The sequence below is a fragment of the Diceros bicornis genome, chromosome X (assembly GCF_020826845.1).
Source record: "Diceros bicornis minor isolate mBicDic1 chromosome X, mDicBic1.mat.cur, whole genome shotgun sequence".
In the NCBI taxonomy this organism is placed as follows: Eukaryota; Metazoa; Chordata; class Mammalia; order Perissodactyla; family Rhinocerotidae; genus Diceros; species Diceros bicornis.
In genome coordinates this window covers 40924507-40942200 of record NC_080781.1, presented here as the reverse complement: position 1 = coordinate 40942200, position 17694 = coordinate 40924507, and the positions used below count along the sequence as shown (strand labels likewise).

Sequence of the window (17694 nt, the reverse complement as noted above, 5' to 3'; positions counted from 1 at the left end):
TTGGAAGTATTACCTCTACTTCTATATTTTGGAAAAGTTTAAGAAGGATTGGCATTAATTCTTTGATTATTTGGTAGAATTCACCCATGAAGCCATGTGGTCCAAATGGTTTCATTGGTGAATTTTGTCAAATATTTATTTATTTATTTATTTATTTATTTATTTATTTATTTATTTAGTGAGGAAGATCAGCCCTGAACTAACATCCACACCAATCCTCCCCTACTTTTTGCCGAGGAAGACTGGCCCTGGGCTAACATCTGTGCCCATCTTCCTCCACTGTATATGGGATACTGCCACAGCATGGCCCAACAAGCGGTGCATCAGTGAGCGCCCGGGATCTGAACCCAGGCTGCCAGCAGTGGAGCACATGCACTTAACCGCTACACCACGGGGCCGGCCCCACAAATATTTAAAGAATAAATAACAATAAATTTACATGATCTTTTCCAGAGAATAGAAGAGGAGGGAAACTTTCTAACTCATTTTACAAAGCCAGTATTACCCTGATGTCAACACCAGACAAAGACAGTAGAAATAAAGAAAACTAGAGACCAATATTTCTAATGAACATAGATGCAAAAATCCTGAACAAAATATTAGAAGGTTGAATTCAGCAATATATAAAAAGAATAATACACCACTGCCAAGGGGGGTTTATCCCAGGAATGCAAAAATCTATCATACTAACGTCTAAAGAAGAAAAATCACAAGATCATATTAACAAATGCAGAAAAAGCATTTGATAAAATACATCCATAGTAATAATAATAATAATAATAATAATAATAATAATAATAATAATAATAAAACTCTCCGCAAACTGGACTAGAGGATAACTTCCTCAACCTGAGAAAGGGCATTTATAAAAAACCCTACAGATAACATTCTATTTAATGAAGAAAGATTGCATGCTTTTCTCCTAAGATTGGGAACAAGGCAAGGATATCCACTTTGCTATTCCTATTCAACATAGTACTGCCAATCTCAGCCAGTGCAATACGGCAAGAATAATAAATAAAAATATAGATTGGAAAGGAAGAAATAAAACTGTCTCCATTCACAGAAGACATGATTATATATCCAAAGAATCCCAGAAAAGCTATAGAAATATTCTTAGAACTAATAAGTGAGTTTAGCAAAGTCATTAGATACAAGGTCAACCTACAAACATCAATCATACTTCTATAAATGAGCAATGAACAACTGAAAACAAAATATTTAAAAATAATAACAACATTTACGATAGCTCCAACAAATGAAATACTTGGATATAAATCTAACAAAACATGGACAAGATCTGTATGCTGAAACCTACAAAATGCTGATGAAAGAAATCAAAGACAACCTATATAATTGGAAAGACATGCCATGTTCATGGATTGGAAGGCTCAAAATAGTAAAGATGCCAATTCTCTCCAAACTGTAGTACAGATTTAAAGCAATTTCAATTAAAATTGCAGCAGGATTTTTTTTGTAAATATAGTCAAGCTGATTCTAAAATTTATATGGAAGGCCAAAGGAACTAAAATAGCTAAAACAATGTTGAAAAAGAACAAAGTTGGAGAAATCACACTACCCAATTATAAGGCTAATTTAGAGTGACAGAAATCAGATCAGTGGTTTCCTGGGGACCAAAGGAAAGGATTACAAAGGGACACAGGCAAAGTCTTGGGGCAGTGGATAGATTCATTATTTTGCTTCTGGTGTGGGTTTCATTAATCTATACATATGTCAAACTTATCAAGTGTACACTTTAAATATGTGTAGGTCAATTATAACTCAATAAAGCTATTTTTTAAAAAAGTATTCTTTTCAAAGCGATATATTACTTTTACATCTATTAGGTGGCAGTTGGAACCATGGACTTTGCCAAAGTGTTTAATTCTTATCCTCCAGCAATATTTTAGTTTGTAAAATAACAAACTAAAACAAGAGTAATCTGAAGGTAGATTAGCATTGCAGCATATTTTATAAGATTATGATGAAAATAAAAAGGAACATAATCATAATAAGTCATTAGCAGATTAATATTTATTAGTTTTTTTAAGCTTTGGGTATAATAAGTATGAGATGCAGAATAAAGAAAAGATATGGTCCCTTCCCTCTCCCCTACCTCCACCAGCAATTTGCAAAGAATCAAGAGGCTGGTTGTCAGTTGAACAATTCTTTACATTTCTATAGTACATTTGCAGAAGGTCTTATAGTGTTTATCAAAAGCACCTGTCACCCCATTTGTTAAAAATCCTCTACCTTCAAAAATTGTAAATAAAAATTTAACCCTGTTAATAATATTATTGCTTCATGTTTTTGTAACTAGATTGAAATTTGAGCTCCAGAATTTTCTAGTTGTCCTCAAAGTTTCCTCCAGTAGGAAAGAAGGCCTGTCACTCATCCTGCATAGGGATAGGGAGGAATTCCTTTGACCCCCAGTCCAGTTATCTGTTAAAAAAAGAAAAGAGAGGAACTCTGATAAAAGGTAATTCACAAGTATTCTTCAAAAACATATGATTCATAATAATATATTTAGCCACCTATTATCCTTGTTTTATTTCCTATCATTAAAAGGAATTACCTCATTAGGTATTTGTGGTCCAACACAATTATTCACATAGATAGCAACCATTTACAACTAACTTGGATTTAAAACTGAATTTATTTCTATCATCTTCCCACCTGTTAACAAAGGGGTTTGAGCCAGATGATTTCTGTATTTCTTTTCAGCTCAAAAGGTCTCTAATTTTTATCACTGTTTGTTTTGTTACAAAAGTTAAAAACCTGAAAATATTCTTGTGACATCAAAACAATCAACTGATCTTATAAACATGTTTCAAACACTGGTTTTTCAAGCCCATTCTACCGATTTATAGAACTTCAACAAACACTACTGAAGCAAAAAAAAAAATATTTTAAGTACTGTACAAAGTAGGTGAAACACACTGTCTTGGACTTCAGATAACTAGAAAATCTAAATGTTTTTACGTCTAGCACGATGAGCTTAAAATGCTAGACAGAATCATGTTTTGGAAATATGAAAAAGCACTAATCACTCCGTTTCTTAACTGAGGCTCTCCCACCTCGCCCTCCAAATAAAAGAAATAGCCAGATCACCTTGAAAATTCCACCAGCTTCAGGCTGCCGCAAAAGACTCTCAGGGTCCAGTCCATCCCGGGCACAGGTCACATACATTTCAGAGTAATCCTTCCCTCCGAAGCAGCATGAGGTCGTCTTATCAACAGGCAACTTCACAGTTTGGAGTCTTTTCCCTAGATCACCAAATATTTTATTTGAAGTCTAGTTCTAGCAAATTGTCAACCTGTGCAACCTTTCGGGACCCCTTGCAGAGTAATAGGGAAGTTCAAAGAAGATTGTGGAGGTCGGACTTCAATCATGGAGTTAACCTACCTTCCATGACAATTTGTTTTGAGCAAAAAGACTTACGTCCCCAGGAAAAGAAGTTCTGACTATAAATTTGGGGCTCTATCTTGGCCTTTATTTCCAAAATCATCCAATTGAGACCTTTGAATATATCTCTATATAACTTTATTAGTAATGAAGTTTCTCCAGTTCCTGGTGTCTGGTGTTTTTTAGACTTAGCAAGGATTTTTCATTTTGCTATAGGCCTACCTGTCTCAGGATCTAAACGAATCACTCTTCCTCCATTGTAACAGGCCACCCAGAGCTTCCCCTCAGCGTCAATACACATTCCGTCTGGGATTTGTTCTTCTTTCTCCAGCTTATAAATACTTCTGCGGTTAGCTATGGTTAAAAACCCACACGCAACACACAATGAAACAACAGGCTGGTCAATACTGAACATCAAACAATGAGTAATCAAGCTGATTATAAATACTGATCACTTCTGCTTATCCAGGGTCTGGCATGTGGGCACTATAGGCAGGATGGTTCAGAAGGATGCCTAACTCTAAAAAATGTCCAGAAACATGAATGGGCGCCCCTCAACAAAGGGCTTTTACCACATGATTTGGGGTGGATTCACTCCCTTTAGTTTGAGTATAAACATGTCTGTCTAAGCTTTCAGAGGAGAAGAGAAAAAAGAAAGCAGAATTCTTTTTTTTTTGTTTGTTTGTTTTTTTGTTTTGAGAGTCTTTATGTGTTTATTTTTTTTATTTTTTTTTATTGATGTTTTAATGGTTTCTAACATTGTGAAATTTTGGGTTGTACATTTTTGTTTGTCCATCACCACATATATGACTCCCTTCACCCCTTGTGCCCTCCCCCCACCCCCACTGCCCTGGTAACCACAGTCCAGTAGAAAGCAGAATTCTTAATAAAATATCAGTAGATCTTTCTGAGGCTGACCTGAACTGAAGGCCTGCGTGCCCACCTCAGATACATTTCAGTCTGCGGTTAGACCTTTACTGTTTTAATGACAAAAATGCCCCCTTTGATTAACTCCAAGATCTAGAAGGCAACTTAATGGCGCCATGTGAACAATTTATACACAAAAACCAGTAAGATGTATGAGTTCTGTTTCTGCCTGAGTGAGTGCTCCAAGATCACCTTCTGAAAACTAAATATTAGAAGAGCTTGTCTCTGAAAGGAGGGGTATTCTGAAACCAACTGTCTGGCCTCAAAGGAGGAATCATAGTGTACAGAAAATAAACATCAAAACCCAGGTCATTACAGTAATCGGACTGAGGTATAATGGAAAAAATGTTAAAACCACGTGTGAGTAAAATGGGTAAAGACAGTCACAAAAGAGAGCACTACATATTTCAAAGCAAAACATCCGTACTGGAATATTTTGCCTCTGAATAAATCTACCCGAGAGTCTTGTGATTTTTTTTAGCCATTTTTGTTATTGGTTTTGCTCTTGTGGTTTGGCATCTTTCATGAAACAGTTTCAAGTACTCCCTTCTCAATTCTTCTCAATAATTCCTTCCCTTCCAGTTTCCAACTCTGACTCATGTAGAGCCCATTAGTGGAGCTGAACAACCTGCAACAACTTTTTTTACTTTTCCATTTTGAAAGGCTGTTAATTTGTCTCTGAGAACTTGCCTATGGTTAACTAAAGTAAAATAAGAAATATCAACCCCAAGCTCTACTTTTCTGTTCTTTTATCCCATTCTGCTGTATATTATTTGCCTTTAGGCACCTCCTGGTAGAACAGGATCCATTTCACGGTAAACCTCTGTCTAGCGATGGTGGCAAGAAAGAGGATTAAGGATCTATCTATATTACGCCAACTGTGGCCCTATTTAATTGTGTTGAAGGCCATGCCTTGACTGGCAGCATGGTCAAGTCTGTATAATCATTACCATAATGAAATAATAATACTGGACAGCTCTCTATTCGACACGTAAGGACCTTTTCGCATGGGTTGAGGGAGAGGTAGCTTACTAGTTACATACATATGAAAAAAATATCAGCAGTGTTAAGAAAAATAATGAAAAAGTACTTACAGATCCTTCCTGTCTGCAGGTCATAGTCAAAGGCATCCACAGAGTAGGACAGGCTGTCAATGTAATAGAAGATTTTGTGGTCCAGGGACCAATCCAAACCATTGGAGATGTCCACCTGGTCAAAGTACTTTTCCACGTGGTGGTCAGGAAAGAGGGAATACAGAGACCCTTGGTGCCGCTCCAGAACTGCCGGTGCTGTTTCCTCAGCCATGGTGCCTACAAAACTCAAAGAGCACTGAGCTCAGGCGCCACACCATCTTTTCTCACCAGGGTTCCTTTCTCGCGATTAAATCAACGAAATCATTACACAATCCCAATCTGGGTCCTATATTTTAAAAAAATGACAACTACCTTGTTTATAATGCAAATTAAAACTACACTGAGAGGTTCTGGCTCCAGAAAAGAAGGAGTTCGTCTGCACCCACCTCATTTTCTCCCACTGGGCACAACTACAAACCTGGACAAAATGCATGGCGTAGGTATTTGAGAACTCTGAAAAGATGTACACCTGAAATTTATACAATGTTATAAACCAATGTTACTGCAATAAACAAAAAATTAAAAAATAAATAAATAAAAAAAATAAAAAAGAAGACATCAAAAAAAAAAAAAAACAAAAAAACAAAAAAACAAAACATCAGGCAGCTCAGGGAAGAACACCAGAATCTGAAGTACCACCTAATTGGTGGTGAGTTCTCCATTTTATCCTCCAGTATGTCCCAGCCTGAACTCAATACAGCCTGAAATCTGGAAGTGAGCACTGTGTGCAGACAGAGAGCCAAGAGAAACCCTCTAGATGTGGCTCAAGGAGCAGAAAAGGAAACTCCTGAGGCTCAGAGACAGTGGAAGAAATGCCCTGGTTATTTTCCACTCCTTTTCCTCCATTCTCTCAGGCACCAGTCCCCAGGCAATTCTGCAGCAAGGGCAGCAACAGGAAACTACGGGAATCAAGACTCCGAGGGAAGGGGATACTCCTCTCCTTTTGATAAAGGAGGGATAAAAGGGCAGAGCCAAACACTGTTGCTTTGGTGTTCTCTCTCTCTGTCCTCCTGCTGCTTGGCCCCAGCACAATCATAGAAGTGGGTGGTTCCTGGCTGGAGGAATGAAAATGAGAGCTCCAGGAAACTGGAAAGAACCTGGAGACAGTGAAGAGGGATGTTGCTCAGGAATGCAAGCCCATAAAGCTGTTTATGATCTCCTGGGCTCATCTTCTACTTGTACATGCATGGATCTGATTCTAATTAGCATATCAAAGACTGAGAATGGGAGCTAATGGATAGAACATCTTCTAATCTCAGACTGACCACTGAGTGGCACACATGTGGGACAGATCCTAATGGCACCTAATAGAAAGCAGGTTGGAACTCGTGGTCTGAACCTAAACATATAGATTACTTACTAAAACAAATATATCAACATTCTCCATAGGAATTAAACAAGACCCAGGGTCTTATAACATAACAGTCAAAATGTCCAGGATAGAATCCAAAATTACTTGGCAGCACAAAGAAGCATGAAAGTCTCAACTCATATAAGAAAAGAATCAACAGATGCAGAAAATGAGATGGCACAGATGTTGGAATTATTTGACAAAGACTAAAGCAGCTCTTATAAAAATGCTCAAAGAGCAATTTTTAAACAGTCTTGAAACAAAACTCAAAATAGAAAATATCAGCAAAGAAGTAGAAGATATAAGGAATAACCAAATGAAAACTTCAGAACTAAAAAATAAAATAACTGAAATACAAAACTCACTGGATGGACTCAATAGCGGAATAGAGATGACAGAGGAGAGTCAGTGTACCTGATGCTAGATCAATAGAAATTATTCAATCTGAACAGAGAGAAAAAAGATTGAAAAAAAATGAACAGAGCTTTAGGGACCTGTGGGACAAGAACAAAAGGGCTAACATATGTGTCATTGGATTCCTGGAGAAGAGGAGAAAGAATACAGGGCCAAAAAAATATCTGAAGAAGTAATGGCTCAAAACTCCCCAAGTTTGGTGAAATGCATAGCACTTCAGACTCAAGAAGCTGAGCAAACCCCAAACAGGATAAGCCCACAGAAACCTATAGCCAGACCATCATAATCAAATTTCTGAAAACTAAAGTCAAATAGAAATCCTTGAGAGCAATGAAAGAAAAATGACATATTACATATAGGGGAATAATTATTTCAATGTCTGTGGATTTTTCATGAGAAACTATGGAGGTCAGAAGGAAGTGACACATTTTTAATTTGCTGAAAGAAATAGAAGTGTCAACCTGGAATTCTATATTCAGTAAAACTATACTTTAAGAATGAAGGTGAAATAAAGACATTCTCATATGAAGTAAAACTAAGAGAATTCATAGCCAGCAGACCCGCTCTAAAAGAATTGCTAAAGGAAGTTCTTCAGATAGAAGGGAAATGATACCAAAAGAAAGCTTAGAATATCAAGAATGAAGGAAGAGCAATAGAAATACTAAATATATGAGTAAGTATAATAGACTATTCTTCTCTTCTTTAGCTCTTTAAACATTTCTGATAGTTAAAGCAAAAATTACATTTTCCGATGAGATTTTCAATGTATGGATATAAAGACAACTATAGCATAAAGAGGTGATTTAAGCGGTTGAAGCGGTAAAACATTGGTTGTAGTAAGACCATGAGAAGTTAACTATATATTTTGCAATCTCTTCAGAAACTCTTAAACTATACAGAGAGATATAGTGAAAAACTGCAATAAATAAATTAAAATTGAATTCTAAAAAATGTTCAAATAACCCAAAACAAGACAGGAAAGGGGAAACAGAGGAACAAAAAATACAGAGGGAAAGAAGAGAAAACAAATAATAAAATGGTAGATCTAAGTCAAAGCATATCAATAATTATATTAAATGTAAATAATTTAAACACATCAATTAAGATAGAGATTGTCAGAATGAATTTTTTAAAAATCCAGCTATATGCTGTCTACAAGAAACTCACTTCAAATATAATGATATAGGTAGTGTAAAAGTAAAAGGATGGAAAAATATATACCATGCAAATATTAATCAAAAGGAAGCTGGAGAGGCTATTGGAGAAAATTACCAAGGATAAATAGGAGTACTACACATTGTGAAAATGGTCAATTCACTAAGGGGACATAGTAATCCTAAATGTGTATGCACTTAACAACACAGCTTCAAAATACATAAAGCAAAACTCAGAACTGAAAGGAGAAATAGACAAATCTACAATTATGGTTGGCAATGTCAGCATCCCTCTCTCAGTAATAGATACAAATGGACAGAAAATCAGCAAAGAAATGGAAGAACTGAACGCCATCAACCAACTGGATCTAAGGGACATTTACAGACCACTCCACCCAACAACAGCAGAATACACATTCTTCTCAAGTGCACATGAATATTCACTTAGATAGATTTGAGTGTGACCTCAGGGGCAGAGCAGAATTTGTAATGAAGCAACTGGAAAGCTCATCTACTATACCATGCTCCATCTGAAAGAAGATCGAGTTAGAGGAAAAGCAACTAATACTGGGAAGCCTGAACAGCAAGCAAGCCAGGGTAAGACCTCCCTCCCCGGGGAGAAGGATGTTTACGCAGCAGTTTCTGGCTATAGGCAGTTGAGTTTGTTTCCTTAACATTCCTCCCCGCTATCTGCCTCACAGAAAGAGATGCCTGGAACATGAATGTGAATCCCCCGCTGCTTGGAAAGGGCTTTTTCTTAGAGGGAAAGAACAACCTGGAGCCCTGTTTCATGCATCATTATCTAGTAGTGAGCACAGATAGGTCAGACCTCGGGTGTGGTGCCACCTTCAGGGTACTACCTACCATCCTGAGACTCCATCTAGACTATCCGATGACCCCACTCTTTTCTGGTTCAGGGACACCTCTCAGCACCTGCTGAAAGCTATGAACTCTTTCTAGAAAAAGGTTCTCAGGTGCTACTGGCAGATGCACACGACCAAGATGTACACCCACAATGATGCCTATAATTTTAAGGGGTTTCCTGAAGGCACAGGTAAGAACTGGGGACTCCAGGTTAAGAACTCAGGCCTCTGAGGACATCTTTATTTTGTCTCACAAAGTGCCACTGGACTGTAAACTTCTAGCCCTAAGGGAGAGAGAAAATCAGTTTCAACAGGAGGTAGGTATCTAATCATATTTCTTTATCCTGCAGAAATTACCGGCAGAAGGGCTTCCAATGGATTCTCATCTTTCATCTTTCAACCTGTTCTGGACTTGATCTGTGGTTGTGTTAAGTCCGGGAAGATGGGAAACAATCCACAGCCAGCTGCTCAGATCTCACCTACCTTCTGTGTTGGAAGTGAATAGAGCCAGGACAGCATGGCTGATCACGTGAGAGGGCAGTGTGGGGAGGTGGAAACAGCAGAGATTTAGAATCAACTTAGGCTAACCTAAAGGGTGGTTATGATGGGAGGTAAATGAGAACTTTATGTGAAATGCATTATTTAATTTCAAACTATAGTTAAAATCCATTTAAAGCTGTATATAAGTCATTCTGCAACCATCATAATAAAGACTGGTTCCAGCAAGAATCATCAACGAATGTAAAACCTAAGGGAGAACTTTTCATGAGGGCCAGGATATTTGCTTGGACTTAAAGTATCTCCCTGTATTGTAGCCAGCCTCCAAGATGGCCCCTAATGATCCCTGCCTCCCAGTATTCACACCCTTTGTGTATTGACCTCTCCATCACTGTCTGTGTGACCAATAGCACATGGCAGAAATGATGGTATGTCACTTCTGAGATAGGTAGTAATTAGAATGTAGCTTCCATCCTGGGTGCTTTCTCTCTGTCTGTCATCTCTGGCTCTGAGGGAAGCAAGAGGCCCATGTGGTAAGGAACTGAAGCCTCCTGCCAATCCCCACGTGAGTGAGCTTAGATCAGATCCTCCAGGCCCCTTCAGAGACTCCAGCCTCTGCTGAGGCTACAGACCTGGCCAACAGCTTGACTGCAACTTCATGACATAGCCTTGAACTAGAAAATCCAGCTAAGCCACACCCAGATTTTTGACCTTCAGAAACCATATGAGATAATAAATGTTTGTTATTTTAAGCCACTAAATTTCAGGGTAATTTGTTACACAGCAACAGATAACTAACAAACCTCACAAGATGCTTATACATTGCAATTAAAAAGTATTAACTATGCAGTAGAGAAATCTGAGAAGACCTTAACCAGGTGATCAAAACTAACATCACCGGGGCTGGCCCCATGGCATAGCAGTTAAGTGCGCGCGCTTCAATGCTAGCGGCCTGGGGTTCGGATCCCCGGATGGCACCAATGCACCGCTTGTCAGGCCATGCTGTGGCGGCATCCCACATAAAGTGGAGGAAGATGGGCAGAGATGTTAGCCCAGGGCTAGTCTTCCTCAGCAAAAAGAGGAGGATTGGCATGGATGTTAGCTCAGGGCTGATCTTCCTCATACACACACACACACACACACATACAAAATAACATCACCAATGAGGGACAGATGGTTTCCAGATGGGACACTCTGAGAAGGACAGAACATCACCTACGCAGTATTCTAGCCACGGATGTATAGTGGCTAGAATCTCATCACAAGGAAACATTAGACAAACACAGGAACATAAGGAATGTTCTATTAAAAACGGGGGGGGGTGGGTGGGTGGGAATGTATTCTTCAAAAATGGCAATGTCATAAAAAACAAAGAAAGGCTATGTTCTGTACCAGATTAAAGAAAATAAAAGAGACATGACAACTAAATGCAATACGTGATCCCAGACTGGATCCTGGATTGGAGGGAAAAAATGCTATAAAGGACATTATTTGGTTAATTGACAAAACTGGAGTATAGACAGTATATCCAATAAATTATTGTATCAATGTTAAACTTATTTAAGTTGACTACCCACTGTGGTCATGTAAGAATATGTCATTTTTCTTGGGAAATTCACACTGAAATATTTTAGAGGTAAAACCATGTGATATATGCAACGTACTTTCAAATGATTCCGGAGAAAAACGATAAACGTTTTATCGTTTATATAGAGAGAAAGCAACTGGAGGCAAATGTTGACAATAGGTGAACTAGGTAAAGGGTAGACGGCTGTTGTTTGTACTATTCTTACTTTTTTCTATGAATTTGAAATTATTTCCAATTTAAATATCAACGACAACAAAACCTCTAGTTTAAAACTCATTTAAACTACAAAAGTACATACAAATTTTAGTCTCTGCTAGAGACAGAAATTGAAAGGAATATCGATGAAATTTTTCTCATGGGATTTTTTTTAAGGAAACAAGTTACTCAACTAATAATAAAAGAAGTCAAGACCCATTATGAATAACAGTTTCCCCACTATAGCTGTGAGACTCTTAGAAGACACATCATGGTTTTCTCCCAAGCTCAGGAAGTAGGTGCTAAAGATAAACCATACCAGCAAAGTATCTCCCAGCGGGATCCACCTTCCCATCATTGAATCGATTGTTTTTCTTGTCTTTCTCTACTGTGGCCAGGACAACTGCTGACTGATCTTCCCAGTTCAAAGCACAGAAATTCGTTCCAATCGTGGCGACATAGCCTCCCGACTGGCGGAGGGCCACAGAGCTAACTGGGGCATCTGCAGAGGCAAAAGCAGCAGTCAGAATGCGGCATGCGATCCAGTGGCCCAGCAGCACGCTGTGGCCACCATGCTGCCTGGCCTCTCTAACAGGATTTCAGCTCTTTTGACAATGGGGAGCTCTCTTCCTTCTGTTGAATAGTGAAGGCTACATAACCAAGTATATTCTTTGAACATGACTCCGTGTGCTGTTCTGGGCAGTAGGATAGAAAAGTGAATAAAACTCAACTCCTCTGGAAGCTCCCAGTCTAGTGGGAGAAGCAGAGAAGTCAAACTACAGCAGACGCACACATACCATACATTGGGGCGAGCGCCACATCAAGTTAAGAGGAGGGGTTCCTAACCTGGGGGAGGGGCACCAGAGCAGTTGTCACAGAGCAAGCAATGCTCTATTTGCCTGATCTCCAGCAAATTCAGAGACACAAACTGTGTTTAGTTCCAGCAACTAGGTTTTGTGATATCTCTCTCTCCCTCCAATACAGGACTTGTCTTTTTTAAGGGGCTTATTTTATATGTATTTAATTGAAAATTGTTTCTCAAATCCTTTTTGGAGGTAAGCACGATAAAAATAATAAATGGAAATGTAGATGCAGTGATAAAACCATCATGTGTCTTCATTATATTACTATATTTTGCATTTTTCAAAAATATTTTGTGGGGCCGTCCCGGTGGCATAGTAGTTAAGTTCACAGGCTCTGCTTAGGTGGTGGCCCGGGGGTTTGCCGGTTTGGATCCTGGGCATGGACCTACACACCGCTCATTAAGCCATGCTGTGGTGGTGTCCCACATATAAAGTGGAGGAATATTGGCAGAGATGTTAGCTCAGGGCCACTCTTCCTCAAGCAAAAAGAGGAAGATTGGCAACAGATGTTAGCTGAGGGCCAATCTTCCTCACCAAAGAATATATATATATATATATTTTGTATTTTTAAATTTTAGGTTTTTTGGGTTTAATATTTTTCCATGTATACGGAAACTTTTACTTTTTATTTTCCTGAGGAAGATTAGCCCTGAGCTAACATCTAATGCCAATCTTCCTCTTTTTTTTTTTGGCTTGAGGAAGATGGGCCCTGAGCTAACATCTGTGCCAATCTTCCTCTATTTTGTATGTGGGTTGCTGCCACAGCATGGCCACTGACGAGTGGCGTAGGTCCGCGCCCAGGATCTGGGGCCAGTGAACCTGGACTGCTGAAGCAGACATGCAGAACTTAACCACTACGCCACACGGCCGGGCCGGAAAGTTTTTTTTACAGTGGAGAGATTGATTACCATGGTGAGCAGTCATAGGAAACAAATTTATCATAATTTATTTTGAAAACATTTCCTAAGCACCTATTCAGGGCAGGGCGCTGGGTGCTCTGGGAGTGGCTCTTAGCTCTGCTCAGAAGTTGATTGGAGCCATTGAGGGTCCCAGGGAATGTGCAGGACACTGTTAGGAGGGTCACACTCTCATCGGGGATCCTACCCTGGGGCCTGAGACTTCTGTTAGCTTTTCAAGCTACTGCTGACACCACAGTCCTTTTCATGGTTTGGGGGGGTTGCAGATTAGGGGTAGGAATATCCCCCTAACGTATGCATGCTGGGAAAGAGAGACCAAGGAAGGTGAAGGCGATCCCCCCACTCTGACCTCAGTGGTCACAGTCACTTTGCCTCCAGCCGCAGTCATATCCTTGAGTGAATTAAAAAGCTCTTCCCTCTGATTAAAAAAAATTTTTGAGGTCCCCAGTTTTGGGTTGAGAGAGCGTCCCAAAGTCACAGGAATTCCTGGTTGTTTTCCCAGGAACACAATAATGAAAACAAGAAACTTCTTTATGGCTAATCAAGCCCATACCCTTGGGCCACAGAATGTGATAAACCCCTCCTCTAGAAATCACATAGCCAGAAACAGAATCACACTCAGATGCGCTTGAAATTCGTCATGAACCCTATTTCGTACAGTGAACAGACAGTCCTGGGTGATGCTTTATAAGTCCAAAAGCTCTTCTTTTCACATTCAAAGAAGGGATATACCTGTTATGCTTTTTGAAAATTAAGGCCTTGGCCTGACCCACGGTAGGTAGCCTTTGCTGTGCCACAAACCGGCTCTCCAGCTTTCAATGCTGTGATCTGGAGGTGTTAAGGAAAGATCTACAGTGCCTCGTCACCCTAACCAAATGGGAAATGTTGCCCCTCACCTGGAGAGGAAGAGGGAAGTATTGACCACCCAGAATTTACTCCGGGGTCAAAGTGGGAGTACACAGAGAGCACGACAATCCAAACGTTTTAAAGCATATTCAATATGCTTAAACAAGAAGGGCCCCGGGGAATGACACATGAGGTGACCGCCCCTCCCCAGGGAAAAGATGGCTGTCTGGGCTGCTCTGAGCCCGGCCTTCATCCTTACCCACGGTCACTCGCTGCACTCGCTTGCTGAGTGGGTCCCACCGGCAAACCTTTTTTGCAGGAATGTCTACGAAGAGCAGCGAGTTGGACGCTTCCTCCCACACTGGAGACTCACCGCACCGGCAGTTCTCCCGCAGAACACACTCGATCTTAATGGAAGACATTGTCATGGGGGAGATCTACTGAAGGTAACAGAGAGAAAATGGAATGGAATCGTATGGAGCCAATTCAGCAAAACAGCTGGCTTAGGAGCCTGGTAAGATCCCAAGACAGAGTGAGTTTTTTATTTGAACTGGAAAGGCTGGCCACACTTACCCCAAATCAGAACAAGATATGCAATGTGGTAGGAGGAGACATGTAGGAAAAAGAAGAAAGAGCCAATAGGCCATAACATGAGACATCTTCAATCAACTCACCAGTGCTTTTTTTCAAGCTATCTTTAAAAAGGAAGGCAACACTCCAACAGCCACGCCTTGGCGCTAGTGACCCTCAGAGAGCCGGCTGTTCAGACAAGGCAAGGCTGCCCTTTATGCTGGCACCCTAGTCCCCAAGGCGGCTCAGGGGGCGGGCAGCTCCCTCATTGGTGGCCCCTCTGGGCGTCTGCAGGTCACCTTCTCCTGCTGCCCTCCCCACCCACTGAAGTTGTTGATTTCTGTCTCTGGTCTCTGACTGCTCAAGGCCAGAGCCCTCCCGCTTTGCATTTTTCTGAACTGCATTTTTAGAAATATGTTCATCAGTGATAATACACTAAATTAGAACATCCATTTTCAAATGCAGACACCTGAGGGGGTGGAGAAGAGGACCTTGTCTGGGTACATTGTAGGATCTGACAGCCCCCTGAGCTATTTCTTGCTGCCTAGGAAGGCACCGTGACAGTTTGGCAAGGAGTCTTGAACTCCAAAGGCAGGAACATTCTATGCTGAGACTTGAGGCCAGATACTGACCAGTGAACAGGGAGAAGAAAAAGAAAAATTATCAGAAAAGAAAAAACATTATCTAAGAAACCCATGTAGGAGAGGAAAGAGGCAATTTTCAAGAGCTGTCTCTTTTTCCCAGACTCTACCCTGATGATGATCCCAACTGCCTGCATCGTCATCCTTCTCCCTGGCACCTATCTGCTGTGAAATAAGTGGTCCCACACATGGATGGGCAAACTAACAAGAGGGGAAAAAAAGGAAAAGAATCTTTGGTTTAATATTTCCTTCAATAAACTGCTTTTTTTTTTTTAAGAAACACACAGTTCAAATTGGCCTCAAATACTGACTACCAGCGTCATAGCATTTGCAATCTTCATTGGCTGTTAAAAATTGGCACGGGCTCCAAAGGCCTTCATGTTATCACTCGGAGATAAGGCCCAAGATCAGACGCGGGACTTTTGCAATAGCAACTTTTAACCCCACGTTCGGTCGTGTAAGCCAGGGGCTGGCCAATGGCCCTTTTCTGCCCGGGCTCCGCAAGAGGGCCCTGGCCGCCAAGGGGTGGCTGGGCTGGGGAGCGGGGACGCAGCGTCAGGGGCCCGCGCTACACCTGGGGCACCTGTGCGGGTGAGGGGCCTCCGCACAACCTGGTGGCGCCGCTGCAGCCTCAGGAGACCGCGAGGCCCTGGAAAGCTGCAGGTTGAGGCCGCCTCGTCCCGGCGAGGGGGCCCTGCTGACGGCGCACCAGCCCGTCCGGCCCAGTGGGGCGCGCGGGGCGCGGGACCCGGGCGGGCAGAGGGCAGTCGGCCTCCTGCCAGCCGGCCCTAGTTGGAAGACCCGCCCGAGCGCATTTTGCTCGGCTGTCGCTAGAACTTTCCTCTGCAGAGAGGGGGCGGGAAAGCCGGCCCGCCCGGGGCACTCACCGGGCTGGTGACTTCCAGGCGCTCCAAGGTCAGGCAGCAGAGCAGGGGGCGGGGGAGAGACCCACGTGGCGGCTCCGCAGCCTGGGGCTGGGGGCTGTGGGGCAGGGACTCAACCCCTAACGCGGTCCCCCTCCTTCGTCCCGGCTGAAAGAATCCTGCAAAACCGCCCCGGGCCAGGGGGCGGGGCAGAGGCTTGGAGCCCAGTGAACCCAATCTTTGGAGTTTGGACGGATAGCTAAAGTTTCTCTCTTACGTAAACAAAAAAGTTGTTAAAATGCCTAACAGAGAGATTGGGTCGAGGGTCCGGTTAAACACAAACATGTTAAAAAGAAAAGAACAAAGCGGTTAAATAAATCCTCCCTTTTCCTCGTGGAGAAGGCTCGGATGGCTGGAGGCCAACTCTTGCAAAACGTTTGTGGTGGGGGAAGAGGAAAGGCTTGATTCAATTTGATTTAAAAATCCTACGGAATAAACGATCCTGAGCGGCACTCAGCTGCACTTTCTCCCTTGAGAGCCTCAATGTATTCCTGGTCTTGCCACCTCACTATCCACACTTTCTCTAAATAACCCGCAAGTTTAAAACAGTGAAAAAAAAAAATGAACGGAGGGAGGTAAACAGAATGGTGGTTGCCCCTGGGGGATGGGAGACAGGGATTAACTGTGAAGGGGAGTTAAGGGAATTTTCTAGGGTGATGGAGATGTTTTGTATCCTGATGGAGGTTTGAGTTGCATAGGTGCGTGTACTGTCAAAGATCATCCAGTGTTACGCTTGAGATTTGTGCATTTTATTGTGTGTATTGAATCCAAGGCCACTATTACCTCATTTATCGCAATCTAGTGTCCCATTCCTTGCCATCAGCGCTATCCTAAAACCCCTAAGTACAGTCAAATCTCAATCACTGTGGCACTCTAATTCCCTGTAATTCACTAAGGAGGAAGGGCCAGAAATGAATATGCAAAGGTGCAAGGCTGAGGCAGGCAGGAGAGCAATCTCAGCTCAAGATTTAAGTTTAGTAACTTAGAATAACTGGCACTTATGGCCTCAACTATTTCCCCTTCACCCTGGGAGGTACTTAAGACAACTACTCTCCCATGTCCCCATTTACAGATGGGAAAACACAAGTCTACAAAGTGAGGAGACTCGCAAAGCCACACGTCCAGCTGGGAAAAATCTGGCAAATAGCCCAAACCATCAGTAGAAAAATAAGAACTTGAAGGACACTTTCTTGTGTGGGGCAGAGTGGCATTGAGATCTCCAGATATGGGGATCTCTGGGGTTCTGTGGTGACCTCTTCCTATCCCATGGCTTCCTCTAACTCCTCCATGCTGATGACTCTTCAGGCCGTTTCTCAGCCCAGATCTCTCCTCCAGGCTACAAGCCTGTAGCTCAAACCCTCTACTCAACAGCATCACGGAGCTGTCCAGACCAATCACATTATTCT

At 41.7% G+C, this 17694-nt stretch overlaps 1 protein-coding gene across 4 annotated transcripts; it reads right to left on the bottom strand.

The window, feature by feature from the left end:
• Positions 1-2012: 2012 nt before the first annotated feature.
• RGN (regucalcin) lies at positions 2013-16334 on the bottom strand. 4 transcript variants are annotated; one of them, XM_058535744.1, is made up of 7 exons: positions 16253-16334; positions 14414-14594; positions 11848-12030; positions 5427-5642; positions 3628-3759; positions 3112-3266; positions 2013-2442 (listed from the first exon to the last, which is right to left on the bottom strand). In XM_058535744.1, the coding sequence occupies exons 2-7, from the start codon at positions 14580-14582 to the stop codon at positions 2392-2394; spliced, it is 906 nt and encodes a 301-aa protein (XP_058391727.1). In that variant the 5' UTR covers positions 14583-14594; positions 16253-16334; the 3' UTR covers positions 2013-2391. The 4 variants fall into 4 exon arrangements, with proteins under 4 accessions (XP_058391727.1, XP_058391726.1, XP_058391724.1 ...); XM_058535743.1 differs by having other exon boundaries at positions 14414-14591; positions 16253-16333; XM_058535741.1 differs by lacking the exon at positions 16253-16334 and adding an exon at positions 14829-15156.
• Between the last annotated feature and the right edge of the window lie 1360 nt (positions 16335-17694).

Coding starts and splice junctions, on each gene's coding strand:
- RGN (XM_058535744.1), bottom strand. CDS start 14,582: ATGACAATGTCTTCCATTAAGATCGAGTGTGTTCTGCGGGAGAACTGC. Junction 12,031..14,413: donor AGTGCAGCGAGTGACCGTGG/GTAAGGATGAAG, acceptor TTGCCTCTGCAG/ATGCCCCAGTTAGCTCTGTG. Junction 3,267..3,627: donor TCGTTTAGATCCTGAGACAG/GTAGGCCTATAG, acceptor TTGGTGATCTAG/GGAAAAGACTCCAAACTGTG.